Source organism: Emys orbicularis, chromosome 7, assembly GCF_028017835.1.
Source record: "Emys orbicularis isolate rEmyOrb1 chromosome 7, rEmyOrb1.hap1, whole genome shotgun sequence".
Lineage (NCBI taxonomy): Eukaryota > Metazoa > Chordata > Testudines > Emydidae > Emys > Emys orbicularis.
In genome coordinates, this window is record NC_088689.1 from 66,119,999 (window position 1) to 66,137,822 (window position 17,824).

Here is a 17,824-nt window from a genome sequence, read left to right on the forward strand (position 1 = left end):
TTAGAGATGTGATTTTATAATCTTCACCAACTCACTAATGAAATATTTTTAAAGCAAATTTTAAACTAAGGTCCTGTAGACTGACATGTTCTGAGTAAATATTACAGTCATGCACAACTGTTTTGGTCAGTACATTCAGAAACTGACAGTAGATACCTGGGGGTTGGCAAATGCCTGTTAAATGGCTCTTTAACAGTTTCAGTGTTGTGCTAATAGGTCTGGTAGGCTGGAGACTTTTTCTCTTTTAACTACTAGATCCCCTTCCCAGGAAGACTCAGAGCCTGCAGGAAGGGTCAGAACAGGGATAGGAAAACCAGTAGGGTGGACACTAAGACCCAGTGGTGCCCCAAATTTTCAGGTGCTCTACCCAGCTGCCTATGCCTGAGGATGGTCCTGGGGGCCCCCAACCACTTGCCGCCCTAGGCTACTGCCTAGTTCGCCTAGTGGTAGCACTGGCCCTGCCTGCAGGAAAACGTGAAGGGTTTTCATCCTCTTTTGCTGTTCAGATTTTCAGTTATAACTAAGTTATGTTAAAGTAGGTTTTAGCATTTAGTTATAATAAATACAGACACTCAAGCTTACTTTTGACAAATCAGTTTTGATAATCCAGTTTGATATTTTTGGCTCTTATACACATCATCTACAATTTAAAAAAAACAACACAATGAAAGTGCTGAGTAGAATTTTCTTCAGTCCCACAAACCTGCACCTGAATAATCCTATTAAACTCTGTAATACATGCATAGAAAGGGAGAATTCTTTTCCCATTGAAAACAAAAAGAACTATCAATAAACTGGTCAATAAATGCAACACCCCTCACCCAAGGACATGCTTGCTGGATACATTTGCTGAAAACACCTGCTGTCTCATCTAACACTAATGTCTATTTTCATATCATGGAACTACTACAAAATATTCTTTTATCTTTGAAGTGTACCATTTTAGCTTCATTGCTCTTCCTGGTACCTATATAAGAAAAAATGAGTAAACTGGCAGGTAGCCAAAAGCTCTCAGTCGGATGTTTATTTGAAATGGTTCAAAGAGCAGGGGTGTACAGCTCAGGTAACCTGTGAGACCATAATGAAGTACCAGAACTTTAGGTGCCTCCAAAGTTATAAATAATCTGAGAAAGGGGACAACGAGGCAGAATTACATAAGGGGACCAATTTTGGGGGAGCAGAAGGTGTCCAAAAAAGAAATTACTTTTGCCCACCAGTCTTCTTGTTAATATACAGTGCCTTTGCAACATCATAATGTGCTCTGAGGAACTTGCACAGCTTACCTTTATTGGTTATATAGCCACCACCATGCCTAACAAAAGCTTAATACATTCTAGCTTCAGTAGTAATAACAAACTTTGGTGCTAATATAAATCCATCAAAGTTAATGGAATGCCACCAGCAGACAAATTGGCCTGTATCCTGGCAGCCTTTGTTTTCTGAGACCTCTCGTTTATAACAGTGAACCTGATTCTGCAATCCTTACATGTGCACAAATCCCAGTGAAATCAAAGGGAGTTTGGTATTCTGACCCATTTATTGTTCCGTGCATAACTTACACCACTGGGTAAGTGTGATGCTCTGTACCTTGGGGGAACACCCTGCACCCCCATGTTCATCCTTATAATATGATTCTGTGGTATCCAATGCAAAGTTTGTCATGTCGGGTGTCTTCGGAAGGCTCAGGATCATAGGCACTGACTTCCCCTCTTTTCCGTGGGTGCTCAACTCCCCCCCACGCTGCTCCCAGCCCTGCCCCCACTCCACCCCTTCCATGAGGCCCCACCCCAACTGCGCCCCCTCGCTGCCCCTATTCCGACTCCTTCCCCAAATCCCCGGCCCTGCCCTTTCCCCGCCTCCTGCCCTGAGCGCGCCACATTCCCGCTCCTCCCCCCACTCCCAGAGTGAGCTAACGCTGCCAAACAGCTGTTTGGTGGTGGCTGGGCGGGAAGCGCTGGGAGGTAGGTGGAGGAGCAGGGACGGGACACGCTCGGGGAGAAGGAAGAGGAGGTGGGGGTGAGGGGAGCATGGCTGCTAGTGGGTGCAGAGCACCCACTAATTTTTCCCCATTGGTGCTCCAACCCCAGAGCACCCACGGCGTCAGCGCCTATGCTCATGGTGCACTGAACATTATTGTTATAGTAATGTTATAGATTGTAATTTCATGTATATAGTTATGAGGCTGAAAATGTGTCCTCATGGCTTAAAACAAGCCCAAACAAAAACTCTCCAGGAGCAGAGGCCCAGGCAAAACTCTCCAAGAGCAGAGGGGCAGTTCACACCTCATCAGCCCAGCCTCACAGGAACAAAGGACACTGGCCAAGGTAGCAACAAAGGATCTGTTGGACTCTCCAGTAAGTCACCCCCCCTTGGTCAGTTTGGGACTACGAGGAGGTAATGCTCACCTGACTCTGAAGGGGGGGGGGGGACAAAGCCAAGAGGGAAGAAAGGACATGATAAAAGGGAGAGACGTTTGCCATGCTCTCTCTCTCTTTCACTTCCATCTACAGACACCACCACCTCTCAGCCGATTGATTGTAGTAATAATGTTTCCCCCTCTGTGGTACACCCTGGGACCTTAATTTGCCACAGTCTCCCCCGAACAGTTGAGCAGGTGGTGGCCTACAGGCAAGCCAGCAAAGCCAGACATTGTCTTGAAGAAAACTCTTAAGCTAAGCGTGCCTCAAAAACTTTTCTGGAGCAACCAGCTCTAGAACTGAGAGGTTACTTCAGCCTCCAAGTCTGTTCAGACCAGTAACTTCCCCTGAGAATGCTAACAAGGGTGCCTATTAGTTCTAAACGTGATGGTCATTTTTATGACATGGACACTGGAGGGAGACCACCAAACTCACAATCCAAAACTGGCCTGTAGGCAAACCAGCAACCTGGAACTGAAAGGCTCCATATCCCATTCCAAGGCCTCTGACTTCAAACCCCTTTCATCACTCTCCTAATGTGCATGGACACTGGCAAGCATCGATCCTTGGCCTCTCTGGTAACACTGCCAACCCATTAAAGAGGCCCATTAGTTCCAGTTGTAACTGATTTTTTTGGAAACTGGACTGAAACTACTAATTCACATAAGGCCACTGAACAGCCTTCAGCTACTAATTTCAGTCATCTCAACCACCTTTCAGTTAGTGACATAGGTAGCAAAAAATTCCATCTCCCATAGCCAATCCCCTGAGCCTTCCAGTTCCCTACAGATTTTAAGTACTTTCTGATTATTTTCCAGTGAAGTTGATATTTCATGTGGTTTCCAGGGGTACTTACAGGGCCGGCGCTTCCATTTAGGCAACCTAGGCGGTCGCCTAGGGCACCAGGATTTGGGGGGCGGCATTTTGCCACTCTCGGCGGCAATTTGGCGGCGGGGGGTCCTTCCACGCTCCAGGTCTTCGGCGGCAATTCTGCGGTGGGTCCTTCACTCGCTCCGGGACCCGCCGCCGAAGTGCCCCAAAGACCAGGAGTGCGGAAGGACCCCCCTGCCACAGAATTGCTGACGACGACCGTGAGCGCAGAAGGACCCCCGCCTAGGGCGCCAAAAACCCTGGCGCCACTCCTGGGTACTTAGGACTTAATTCTATTCACTGTTCTCTCCCCGCACTTTTGTATCTCAGCAAGGGATTGTTCATACATATGTTCCCGGTACTATGTAATATTGTCTAATACTACATGTTTTCATGCCTATTTTTTTAACAGCTTGTGGACAAAAGCTTGTAAGGATGGTCCTATGAAAGACTTTGCCATTTTCACTAATTTGAATGTATGAGGTTTCCACAGGACCCAAAGGGTATAGTGTAAGCAATAAAGGGAAACCATTTTTTGCAGGACTCACTTTGTTACCACATTAGTTGTGTGCTCATAATATGGTACCAGGAACAGTGCTGAAATCATAGAAAAAACGTAGGGGGCTCCTGAATGTCAAGTGGCTTGCTTTAATGTAAACAGCAGTGAGAAGTCAAAAGACAGAAGTGAGATAGCCCCTAAATGCAGTAGGAGGGCCCACCTCCCAAATTTCCATATAATTTAAGAACATACCTGTGCGGATGGGGCTGAAGATTCTGTGATGAAATTTAGAGAACAGTGTATTAGAGGAAGAACAAATAAGCCCCAACAAGAAGCAAAGAACAAAACACAGAGATGGAGGTGTACCTAAGCCACGCATGTGCCTCCTAGATTCTGGTTCAGCTGTGCACTGTTCTGGTCCAGTTCCTAGCATAATAAGTTAGAGCAGGCTGAAGGTGGTTCCAAATTCTGTTGGCTGCTAGTGACCCTGTATCCCAGGAGGCAGATTCAGCATCTGGGGCAATCGAAAACCCCTCCACATACTCCTGTCCTTAGGGCAAGCTTATTAATCAAACAGAAGATTAAAAGGCTCAAAAAATACAAACCACTAAGGCCTAGATCCTTTTCCACTTTCTACCAGCGATGAAGGGAAGAGAATACATGCTTTCAAGATACTATGGAGAGTATCCAAAGACCCTCCCAGGTCTTTCTCTACTATGGGCAAACTGTCTCTAGTTATAGCTGGCATCTCTTGCAACCTGCAGTCACATGACTCCTGTCATGTGCTCCCTGAACTTAGTCCCCTTAATTTAAAGGGTCAAATCTTGGAATAGATGCAGGGATGTGTGCATGTGGCCCAGGACCAGCACCTGATTACAGGCCCCAAGGTGCTGTTACAGCAGCTGTGGATTTTCAGGGGGCAGAACTGTGACCCTGCGCCTTATACCAGCCATAGAGATAGGGGTAACAGAGAAACATCTATGCTGGCCCTGCTGGCTTTAGGGCTGTTCTGCTCTGCTGGCCTGGCACAAACCACTGGGAAGAACCTAGGCCATTGGGTTTTATTGTGAGTTTTCACTGGTAATGGTGTTGTTATTCTCCCTTGTTTCATTGTTTAACAGCTATTTTCATAAATTGCCAAATTACTGTATAGAAAAGTGACAAATAGCACAATTCGATACTTTTTTTTTCTAAATGTAACTGTAATTTAGTCATTAAATTTCAAAATTAGAAACTACCTCTGCCTGCTTAAATTTGGTGTATTTTTAAAAGATTGAGCTAAACATTTCAGGCTTTATTTAACAGCAATTTCCAACAAACCTCATTCAGTCACTTCATGTTATGTCACTTCATGCCACATGAAGTGACTTGATTGATATGACTGAGTTTGACATGTTGTGGCAATGTAGGTGTGTCAGCCTAAGAATTTAAACCAAATGCTATACTACAGCTGTTTAAAACAATTACAAGTTTTAATTATGGGGTAGAGCTTTACATTAAAAACAAAATCACTGATATGCAGTGTTATATTAGGCCAATGTTAAGGTTCAGGGTTTTAAATCAGGAAATTCAGAGTTAAGGTTCCCATAGCAATCTTAACGCTCCCTGCTTATATTTTACAATAGGGTCACAATATAAATGCAGTGATACAAAATGGGATATGTAAACTTAAGGGGTATTTTTAATACTTTCATAAAATAAGTAATACTGTTAAAAGTCAGTATAGTCATTTGAAATGTGTATGTCTCAAAAAAAAAAAAAGAAGAAGAAGAAGAACATATACAACAATCCAGGTGAATAAAGGACAAATTAAGGATTCTCCTGGCTTGTGAAGACTCTGTTCCAGCAAAGAAACTAAACCTGGTAACTATGCATCCAGAACTAGCAGGGCTAACTAACTGAAAATGAATCTGCTTACTTTTTTTTTTGCCAGTAGCACTGTAGTCCTACGTGAGAACTGTAAGCAACAATCTGGTGCACAAGAATACATTTGCTCTGTACATTCCATTATAATTTTGGTGATCTTTCATCAAAGTACTGACCAGTTTTAGTTTTTTAAATCACCGTAGTTAACTGCAAAGCACAACACTGCTATTGCTACCATCCAGCTACTGCCTCTTTCTGACTCCCATAAACAGAAATTACAGGCTAGAAGAAAAAGAGCTGGATGGCTAAAGGGATTGGTAATGAGAATACGATGGCTGTTTGTCATGGCAAAAAAATGGTAGGTCATTTGTCATAGCATATGTACTGAACTGAAATATTTGGAAAATAAAGTAAATGGGGAAAAAAGCAAGTTGAATATTTGGTAATAAGTGGCTATTCTAAGGTCTCAGGAGTTTCAGTGTCACCCCTTGTGTTATCACAGTATTTGGTTTAGATTATTGCCCATAGTATCACCTACACTGTAATCACAAGAGCACAATCCATTGAATTAAACAGATGTGATTTATTAGGTGTTCCCAAATGAGTCATTCCTCTGTTCCAACTGAAAATGAAGCTGTTTTCAGATTTTAAAAAAAGGCTGCCCTTAAACTTTTGCATACTCTACTATTAGTGTAAGTTTCCACTGTTCTAGCTCTATTTGTTTCATCACATTGGGCCAGGTTTAGAGTTGCCATCCATCCCAAATTTTAAGGGACTGTCCCAAATTCCTGAGCAACGTCATTTATTCAGAACTGATCTAGGATCCCATAATGTTCCTAATTCATGGCAAACTACTCTCTCTCTCTCTTTATTAGGGCACCATTTCAGAATGATAACATTTTACACCTACTCTGCAGAGATTTAAAAGGAGTATGCGGGGGGGGGGGGGGGGGGGGAGGGGGAGGCAATTTACAATCAAGCCCATGGTTCCTGCTCCAAAAGCTTAAAGTCTGAAAATAGTCCAGAACAAACTTTTAAAACAAACTCAGTTTAATACTTCGTACCATTATTTCTTACTTCTTGAGAGTTGGCAGCACTAGCTGGATTCCTCCTAGGAGCAGTATTTGAAGGAACTCCTTTAGACTGTAGATGCTCCTACCCCTTTAAGAGAGTTCCAAGGGAAGTTGTTGGCAGGTGAAGCTCCATCAAAGCCATGTTTACAGACAACAGTAGGGGAGCAGGAGACAGTGTGGAGGTACAGAGTTTCTGTGCAGGTGGCCCTGCCCTAGAGTGGATCCCATGGGTCTTTAGGGTGTGGAGATCAAACCCCACCATCATTCAGCTTAGGTTCACAGTTTTCCACCCACAGGTTTTTCCACTGGAAGGAGCAGTGTGGCCTTCAGTTCTTACATAAGCAAAGTTGTCATGGAAATCAATGAAAGTTTTATAGCTGAATAAGGAGTTCAGGCTTTGGGCCATTATGTTTAGACAAAATTCTGTTCTAGAGCCACATTGACTTTTGCAAGACCACATGCCAAGGACTGCACATGTTTATGTGCAATCACTGCCCCTGATTCAGAGGAGATTGTAAGATTACAGTCTAGCCCAGTGGGAGTTACACATGCGACCCTCCATGCATCCTGATGAGAATATACCCCAGGAGTGGTAAATTTCACCTATGCAACTTTGTATCCCAGTTTATCCCTGGTTTTCTCAACAAAAATGCTGGTCATATTGTACAGGGAGATTTTGGCAAACCAGTAAGGTGCCTGAAACCACTATGGCTTATTGTTAAAGACAGCCTAGTCAGCAAGCTGTAAATTGGCCATTCAGCAAACTCAGCTTGACCAAGGCAGGAGGGGAGGGAGTTTTGGCTGCCACAGAAAGGGCAGCTTGACCCCGCATCCTTCCTGATAAGAATTGTGTTGAAGTTGCTGATACATTTTAGAAGAGCAGGATGTGCCCCAGGAATGTCTATTGGGGTCTCAAGGCTACAAACTCTGGAAAAACCCACACCTGGTTAATCAATAATCAGAAGGATCCTCTTGCTTGACGATTGGAACTGCTTACTTAACAAGTTTTCTTTAAGGGACATGTCATTCTATTACTAATGTATAAATAAGGGGGAAAAGTTTGAGGTAGTGGGACTCTTCGGGACTGGTCTCTCCCTCTGGATGCATCTTGTGTTCCCCACTGGCAGACAGGCTGCCTCTGTGTCACTCGAGAGCCACACTCAGCTTCGGTAATTATCGAGGATTGGGGGTGTGTTACTAACCTGTTGCGGACGTGTGTAAGTGCTTGAGCCTAAGTAAAGTTTAGCTTTAAGTGAAAGCACTCTTGTGTTGTCCTGTTTGTGTCAGCCATCTATCGGTTGGATGGCCGTGTCTCCCCTGATTTATTTCCTGACACCACCTCGCACAGAGTAAAAGTTACCAAGAGCTTTGGGTTGCAAGAACCCTGGGTAACAATATAATCCTATGGCAGATATGATTTACTGATAAACTATACTCATAAGTAATAGAATATGAAACATGACACATTTAGACTCAGATTTTCCCCCCAAAGATGAAAAGTCAGTAGTTCATTCAGTGAGCCACTCCAAAGCACGAGAGCATGGGTGATAGCTAGTGACATCATAATCTACTCAACAGTCATCCTTATGCTTACTATGTCACTGGAACCTCTTGAGCTGAGTGTATGGCTTTGTAACAGTTACATTTGTAATAGCCTCTGTGCATCTTGGGGACAATTATTAATGTGACTGGAAGGTTTGTTCTTCACCAAGCCTTTTATTCACTTAATATAGGGCTACATGTCTTTAATGGCAGCTGCTGAGTTTGCGATTTCATAGTGCGTAATGACAGGTCTGTCTTGGGAGATGGGAATATTGCAGGCAGGGAGCTAGCGTGTGCACACAAGTTTGAAGTCCCTGGCTCAAGACTATGATATTGCTACCTCTGTGGAAGGGGCGGAGCAATTTTGGCTGTATCTAGGATGCATTTTTCAACTAAATAATTTTAGTTGAAAAAAATTAAATGAGATGAGCACTGTTCAAGGTTGGTCTTTTTAATGTTAATCCTTAAGTGGCTAATTCCTGGGAGTTGGTGTGCCTGGGTCCTGGTAAACTTATTAGGATTGCGGGGGAGGGAGAGTTTGTGGCTGCTGAGAGCATAGTAGGTTAAGAATCATGCTTGCAGTGATTTTCCAGACTCACCTGACCTCGACCTCTGACCTGCCATCCCAGTACAACCCACTTCCCCCTGCTGGCAATGCCTGACAAGTAAGTCCTTTAGGCTGACAACCAGCAGGGGAAGGTGGGTTGCATAAGAAGTTGAACTCTGGTATGGGGGAAAATGTCAGAGTCCAGAGAGGGGCTGTACAAGAAGCTAGGGATGGTGGGGAGAATGAGACCAGCAGCCCACTGGGAGGAGGGGATTTCTGGCACTTGGCAGGGGCCTCATTATGTTGTGGGAAAGGAGAACAAGACAGCCAGGGTGGGAAGTGGTGCTCCAGATGGGGAGATCAGACGAAGCACTAACGACAAATATACTCTTCTTTAGCTCACTGTGGCTTAAAATATTTTCCCTACTTTAAATGATAATTGCACTGATTAGCCTTTGCTTTTTAGTGCTGTTTAGGGTGACCAGATGAGGGGAAGAAAATATCGGGACACATGGGGGTGGGGGTGCCTGCCGGCAGAACAACAACAACAGAAAAAGGCAAGTCCTGCCGGCTGAGCAAAAAAAAAAACCCCAGTGCTGCCGGCAGATATCGGGACATTTTATCAGGACGTCTGGTCACCCTAGTGCTGTTGATCATTTAATGGCTGTCTTGGAAGATACGGCTACTGCATTTCTTTTACAGTATGTTGAACGGGATATTACCATGCTGCTGATCAGCACCTGTTTCCACTAGTCTCCATGAATGAAAATGACAGCTGGGAATGTTGGCAAAATTCAAGTAAACAAGGCAGCATTGGTTCAGTTTCTCAGATTTCTGAGAGCAAAGTTTCTGTTTGAATGACAATGGCTGAAGGGGATGTGTTGCTCACAAAGGACCCTGAAGGTTCTGAGACATGTACAGCTGAGGTCCCTACAGTGAAAGATATAGAGCAGCTTTTGAATACTGGATTATCTTCTTGTAACCACACTGATGAAGTATGGCCTAACCTCTTCTTAGGAGACCTGTAAGTATAACTTTATGGAATGGCTCAGTAGAATTTAAGAGCAACACAGTACTTTTTGCCTCTTTCAGACTGCTATAATTCTGGTGCTCCTGTTTATTGTGAGCATGGCTTATGAATATTGCATTGAGGCAGTTCTTGGTTGTGTTATTTGATGACGGTTTGAACAGTGCAGTCCTTAAAATCTATTTTGGATAAAATTATGATTGGGTAGTTAATTGTTGTGTAGTCTGGAGAAACGATGTCTTAATTTCTGCCCTAGAAAATGCAACCACAAAAGTTTTCCTACTCTGTAAATATCTCTGCAAATCTATTTGTTTATGTTTGTCTTTTCCTTAGAGTTACAGCTCACAACAGATTTGGTTTATGGAAGATGGGCATTACTCATGTTTTAAATGCTGCCCATGGCACAATGTTTTGTCAAGGAGGCCAAGACTTTTATGGCACTACCATTGATTACTATGGCATACCAGCCTATGACCTTCCAGACTTCGACATAAGCCAATACTTTTTCTCTGCAGCAGAGTTTATTCATAAAGCCTTGAACACACCAGGAGGTATGAAATCATTGCTGTTCAGTTTGGTATTAGATTACATGCTATTTTGACAGGTTGGTCCCGCAAGTTTGGTCAACAACCACATCTGGAGGGTGATACCCACTAACTCATGGTCACCTGCTCACTCTCTGGAGCACTCACCACCCACTCTTTGGAGGGTGAGTGCAACCTGTGCTCAGCACCTTTTCCTTCCCAGCCCCAGTATCTCAAAAGAACCAAGGGAGGATGCAGAGAAGTGGAGGGGAGAAAAAAGACCCAACTCACAGTAGAAAGGATGAGGAGAGATTGGGGTAGAACATAAGGGAGAGAAAAATCAAGTTGAAAATAGCTGGGAAGAGAGGCTGAATCTAGAAGAGGAAATATGAACATTTAAAATGGATTCAAATTACTGACACCATGAATCCTGCTGAGAGCAAAGAAACAATACTAAAATATATAGAAAGAACGTATGAGGCTAGGACAAAAAAGAGGAAAGGAGGAGGAAAGAATAAGGATGCATAGCTAAAAGACATTTACAAAGGTAGCCCTGTTTTAAACCTATTATTCTGTAACGTGATTTCATAGAATCATAGAATCCTAGGACTGGAAGGGACCTCAAGAGGTTATCTAGTCCAGTCCCCTGCACTCATGGCAGGACTGAGTATTCTCTAGACCATCTCTGACAGGTGTTTTGGCCTGATGTATTCATTTTCTGTATGAAAAGCTCATAGACATGGTCCAAGATGGATAAGAACATAAGAACAGCCATAGTGGGTCAGACCAATGGTCCATCTAGCTCAGTATCCTGGCTTCAGACAGTGGCAAATGCCAGGTGCTTCAGAGGGAATGAACAGAACATGCGATCATCGAGTGATCTTTTCCCTGTTGTCCACTCCCCGCTTGTGGCAGTCAGAGGCTAGGGACACCGAGAGCATGGGGTTGCATCCCTGACTATCTTGGCTAATAGCCATTGATGGATTTATCCTCTATGAACTTATCTAGTTCTTTTTGAACCTGGTTATAGTTTTGGCCTTCACAACATCCCCTGGCAACAAGTTCCACAGGGTGATTGTGCATTGTGTGCCGCCCCTGTGTTTTGTTTATTTATTTTTATTAGTCATGCTTGTATTCAGCCTTAGCTGGTCTGTTGTTTCAATGTATTATATATTGTAAAAAATACATTTTTAAATAAACACAAATGTGTAAAAAGACAGACAGCCTTATCCGACAGCCCTTACTCGTGTGAGGAGTCTTATTCATTGCTAAGGAATTCTTCCAATGTGAGTAAGGGCTGCAGGATTGGGCCATGAAGGATAACACTCCGCACTACAGAAACCTTCAATGCATTGTACAAAATCTAGTGAATAACCGCTTTGTACAGTGCCTAGGATAAATGGGCTGGGTCCCTAGGCACTACCGCAATAGAATAACAATTAACAACAGTCCACAAAAAGCAGATCCTCATCTGGTGGCAATATACCTCTTATTTATCTTGTAGTTTAACTTGTGTTTTCTCCATCCATCCAGGCCCAATCCTACAACCCTTATTTATAGGGGTAGCCCCCATTGATTTCAAGTAAGCATGGTCTACATTCTTTGTTCCTAGATGTATATATTTACATTTAGCCATATTAAAACGCATACTGTTTGCTTAAGCCCCAATTTACCAAGTGATCCAGATCGCTCTAAATCAGTGACCTGTCCTCTTCATTATTTACCACTCCAATTTTTGTGTCATCTGCAAACTTTATCAGAGATGATCTGGGTCATGGATAAAAAATGTTAAATAGAACAGGGCAAACAACGAATGCCTGCGGGACCCCACTGGAAACACACCCGCTTGGTGACAATTCCCCACTTCTATTACATTTTGAGAGCGAGCAGTAGCCAGTTTTAATCCATTTAATGGGTGACATGTTAATTTGATATCATTCTTGTTTTTTTTAAATCAAAATGTCATGTGATACCTAGTCAAACACCTTGCAGAAATCTAAGTATATTACATCAACACTATTACCTTTATCAACCAAATTTGTAATCTTATCAAAAAGAGATATCAAGTATGAATAAGTATTACTTTTGTGAACAGGATTGAACTCCAGATTATTAGCAGTTCATATGATGTATCTACCAGGGTTAGAAATCAAACTTGTTAACCTAACTACTTTGTTCAGAGTCTCTGGGATTTTTTCTCCCCTTTAATTTAAACTTCATCTGACATATTGCTGATCTTCCATAGCCATAACTTGCTTTCATTTTCTCTTACTAGCTAAAATTTTGGTGCACTGTGCGGTTGGAATAAGCAGGTCAGCTTCTTTGGTGTTGGCATATCTCATGATAAATCATCACCTCCCGTTGATCAAAGCCATCAAAGCAGTGAAGGAACATCGATGGATTTCACCCAATAGAGGGTTTCTAAAACAGCTGCGAAATTTGGACATTCAGCTACGGCAAACAAGAGGCTGTTGATCAGTGAATAGATCCAAAATATCTTTAAGTCACTTTTTAAATGTCTAGGAATGTTCATGAAGATTTGGTCTTCAGAATCATTGCACTTATTAAATGTATCTATTAGCAATACACATTGGCAACAAATAAAAATACATACTAGAAAACAAACAAATGATTGTAATAAATAGTAATTTAAGTGATTTTTTGGGGGGGTACCTCAGGCCCTCTAAGAAGAGCACAGCTCTTTCTAGCTTATGCCTCATCTACACTAGGAGCACAAATTCGTCATTATATATCTGTCCCGTGTGGTTACAACATGGTTCCATTGTGTAGTCTAGATGGTCTGGGCAGTCCTTGAGCTGTGCTAATGCCTTGGACATGCCCAAGGATTTTATTTACTTGTGCAATACAGCTGCGGTCTCATCTACATTAAAAACTGGGAGCATGTTGTAACCTGGTCCCCTGACTTGGCTACAACTGTAGTGTATATGGGCCCATGGCTACAGTTTCTCATTATGCTTCCCACTTTCAGTGATGATGGAAGCTTCTCAGAAGTCCACCCAATACACTCATGTAAATTTCAGTAACATTCAGCATTCACTATTGCTCTTGCAAGGTACTTGATTGTTCTGCTGATAGTTCACTTGAGGCAAACAGCATTAGTGAGAACTTTCCCCACTCTGTCTCAGCAACTTCCTGAAATTGTCCTAAGACTACCAGCTCATGCGGGCAACTAAATAGCTGTCAGAGTGATGACTCGGGCATTGCCAATTTGGTGGCTCTTCCAGCAAACCCTTACTTGTGTATACAGTTTGCAGAGAATAGGATGTAGGAAATTACATTTGAACAGGGGGTTGGACTAGATGACCTCCTGAGGTCCCTTCCAACTCTGAGGCCTGGTCTACACTAACCCCCAAATTCGAACTAAGGTACGCAACTTCAGCTACGTGAATAACGTAGCTGAAGTCGACATACCTTAGTTCGAACTTACCGCGGTTCAGACGCGGTCCACACGCGGCAGGCAGGCTCCCCGTCGACTCCGCGGTACTCCTCTCGCCGAGCTGGAGTACCACAGTCGACGGCGAGCGCTTCCGGGATCAATTTATCGCGTCCAGACCAGACGCGATAAATCGAACCCGGAACTTCGATTGCCAGCCGTCGAACTACCGCGGTAGTGTAGACCTGGCCTGAGATTCTATGATTATAATAGGTGTTATATCTTCAGAATGCTTTGCAAGCATTAACTCATTAATCCTCACACCCATTTTAAAGATGGGAAAACTGAGGTAGTGAGTGTGATGGGGTGTTCACTCTGAAGGGGTTAATGGAGGTAGTGAGTGTGATGGGGTGTTCACTCTGAAAGGCTTAATGGAGGCCAAATCACGAAGAGGACGGTGTGGTTCCTGGAGCAAGAGAGGTGCTGCAGACCAGAGAGAGAGACAGAGTGATGTTATGCAACGACAGGAAGGAGCATAGACCTCACGAGCTAATCAACAGGGTGGCCAGGCAGAGGCGCCAGCCTAGTAATGAGTGGAGCACCCCATGAGTTTAAGCTACTTGCTCAATTTAACCAGAACTCAGAAGTTTCCAACTCCCCCTCCCGTGTTATACCATTAATCCACACTGCTCTAGAAGCACTGATGAGTATACTTGATGTTAGCATCTCCCTTTTCCCTTCCTCCCCACCACTTTCCAGGCCCCTCTTAGCTGCTGCTCCCCTCCACCAACAAAACCAGACCACAGCCCAGTCAGGCAAGCGCTAGACCCTCTCCCCGCTTGCTAGAACACATTCCCTACAATTTGACACCTAATTTCACTTCAGTTCTTTCCTGGTCTCCAGCTTGAGCCCCAAGCACAGGCCGCCTCCCTCTCTCTGGTTCTGGGTCAGGACTGGAACTGGTAGCAGGGAAGGTGTGTAAGGTTAAGACTCTTTGCTGAAACGAGTTATTGTCTTGCTTCCCAGCTGCTTGAGACTGTTCCTGGGCGTGCTCCCAAGCATCCATGCTTAACCCTAGTGCCTTGTCTATGTGCAAAGTTTCACTGGTTCAACTTTAAATCAGTTTTAAAACCAATTTAGTTAAACTGGAGCAAAGAGACTCAATTTGAGACTCAATTTGATTTAAACCTGGTTACATACAATGTAGCCTAATAAGACACTAAGTTCATTTAAATCATTAGTTAAGATAAACTGATACAAACCAGGTTTAAATCAAAGTAAGGGTGTCCACATAACATTCTGTACCATTGGTTTAAAAAAAAATAAATCACACTTTTAGCTACAAACTATACCATTTTTAATATAAAGGTATTCAAATTTGGCACCGCCAATCTATCTGGAAATTAGCCAGTTACCTTCTGAAACAAAGCTAAATCTGCTTTTGTCCTTCGTTACTTCAGAATGATTTATTGACTAAATGACCTTATAATAACTTTCCCCCACCAGATTAAGTAAACACATTTCTCCTTGTTTTTTTACTCTTGAAATATCAGGACTGATCAGTTCCCTGTCTTTGTTGCAGGTGATTTGCAAAATCTTTGGGGGACTTGAATAGTGGTAACTAAGCAGCTGCCTCTCTTCTATCCCACAGCTTTGTGAAACTTGATTCCTGGAGAGTCTAAGGAACTGCCCCACAGTTCGGACTGCAGGGGAGTGAATAGCAATGCGCACCAAAGTGCTATACTGTAACTCCCCTGTGCAGATGCTGCAGGTGAAAACTAAAAGGTTCCTAGTGCACGTTAATTGAGTCCTTTCCCAACAGGACTACATTAACGCAAACTGGACACCTTTTCATTTGCGCCTTCACCATCTACATGGGCAATTACAGCGCAGCACTTTGGTGCACTCTGTTATTCAGATCCCCATAGTCCGAACTGTGGGGCAGTGTAGACAAAGCCCGAGGCTTGGATCCTGATTCAACTCAGCACTACGCATATGCTTAAACCCATACCTTGTTTCAACATGAGCTCAATTGCTTTGCTGAATCGGGGTGTGAGTGCAGATCACAGCTTTGTGACATGACTATTCAGGTTCTCCAAAACCTTGCCAAGGAGCTCCATGGAATAGAAGGGGGGGCATTGCAAAGTTAAAAAAAGTACAAGCGGAAAATGTTTTGAAAAACAGCAACTGCCTTAAGCCAACCTTTATACATCACAAAGGAGCGGGGGGAAATGTCTTTGCTTTGAAGTTCTCCATTTGGATTAATGGGGATTTGTATGAGTCAATGTTTCATCATAATTTATCACTCATTCACATTACAATAGAATTCAGGCTTTACGTCTTTGGAAGAGAAGGCATCAAAAATATAAAATATATGTGAGGGAAATAGTGTATCTTAATGGCTTTCGGCTGGACAGAATTACTCACATGAGTGAGATTAATGGAATTCCCTGTCAGAATAATGCTTTGCGTGCTCCCTAACATCTGTCCCATGAAGTCACAGCTGCAGAAGTTGTTCCTGTTATAAATTAATATTTACTGTCCTGAAGAGTAGTTTCCTGAGTAGTGTAGATGAGAGAAGTACAAAGTGAAGCTGAGCTGGACTGGCATCCATACCAGAAATAACACAATGATGTTCTCCTGTCAGAAGAGCTGGTCAGTGAGAAATCATTATTTTTTATTTGCAAAGTCAGCATTTTATGCATTTACTATTTGCTCATAAAGGGCCCCATACTTACTAACACTGAGTATTGCCTTACCCCAGGAGTAGCTTTATTTATTGTAATGGCACTTCTTGTGGAATAAGGCACCAATCTACATGAGTAAGGGTGATAGAATCAGACCCATATTATTTTAAGGAGAGAAAACACCTTGCTGCAGCCTACTGGAAGAAAACAAACGTCCTCACTACCATTCATGACTACTCAAGGGCCAGGAGGTGATACTACATTACTAGTCTACACTCACCATTTCCCTCTAATAACTGGAAGAGCTGTTATTGCAAGTGACTGAATTTTGCAAATTAGCAGGCAAATGAACAAGACCATATATACCAAGTATACTGCACCACAGCTTGTACTTTGTTCATACTGGGTACCATTTTTAAAAGCATATAAATGACTGAGGAGCTCTTAAGTCACTTAGGAACATTTTGAAAGGTTCCTAGGTACCTAAAGATGTAGGTACCTAGTGGGGTTTTCAAAAGCACGTAACTTCCATCGATTTCAATGGGAGTTAGGTGCCCAGGTGCTTTTGAAAATCTCAGTAGGTGCCTATTTGCATCTTTAGGTGCCTAAATATCTCTAAAAACGTGACCCTTAGGCACTTCTGATAATTTTATACACAAGGCCAAATCCCATGAGGTGCTGACAACCTCCACTCCGCAGCCACTAACGTTAATGGGCACATGGCACTCCCTGCCCCAGCACTTAGAGTCACAGAGTCTAAGGCCAGAAGGGCCCACCAGATCATCTAGCCTGAGCTCTTGTATATCACAGGCCACCCAGCACCCGTACACTAAACCCAATAACCAAAATGAGACCAAAGTTTTACAGCCCACCGGAGATTAAACTGTTATATGCCACAGGCAAAAAATAGGAGGGATCAATCTGACCCAGGGGGAAATTCCTTCCCAACCCCACATATAGTGATTGGTTAGACCCTGAGCATATGAGCAAGAAATAGCCAGCTAAGAGAAATAATGCTTGGTGCCATCTCCGAGCCCTGACCCTCCCTGTCCAGTGTCCCATCTCCAGCCATGGCCATCTCTGATGCTTCAGAGGAAGAAGACCAAAAAACAAAAATCCAACATGGGGAATCGGGTGTGTGTAGAAAATCCCTTCCTGACTCCTGCAGGTGACCAGATGACACCCTGCTGCATGAGCTTTAAGACCTAAACCATAAGGGACCTCCAGAACTGCTGAGCCCTGCTGCCACCATCAAAAGCAATCCTGTCATACAATCCCACTCATATGTTCTCTGCCCAGCCCTGCCCCAATCTGTTCTTTCTTTCCTTATTTCCTTTCTTTTATTTAAATACCCACTTCTTACTGCCCTGGGGCGTGC

The 17,824-nt window shown here is 43.3% G+C and overlaps 1 protein-coding gene across 1 annotated transcript; it reads left to right on the forward strand.

Annotated features, from left to right (window-relative positions):
• Positions 1 to 9,671: 9,671 nt before the first annotated feature.
• On the forward strand, positions 9,672 to 12,840 carry LOC135881645 (dual specificity protein phosphatase 13A-like). The gene is made up of 3 exons (XM_065408308.1): positions 9,672 to 9,838; positions 10,175 to 10,392; positions 12,641 to 12,840. Exons 1-3 carry the CDS (start codon positions 9,672 to 9,674, stop codon positions 12,838 to 12,840), a joined length of 585 nt encoding a protein of 194 aa, XP_065264380.1.
• Positions 12,841 to 17,824: the final 4,984 nt, after the last annotated feature.

Bases quoted from the DNA above. Each gene is read 5' to 3' on its own strand.
- LOC135881645 (XM_065408308.1), top strand. From the start codon at position 9,672: ATGACAATGGCTGAAGGGGATGTGTTGCTCACAAAGGACCCTGAAGGT. The intron at 9,839-10,174 runs GTAAGTATAACT...TCTTTTCCTTAG, and splicing joins AACCTCTTCTTAGGAGACCT to AGTTACAGCTCACAACAGAT. The intron at 10,393-12,640 runs GTATGAAATCAT...TTCTCTTACTAG, and splicing joins AGCCTTGAACACACCAGGAG to CTAAAATTTTGGTGCACTGT.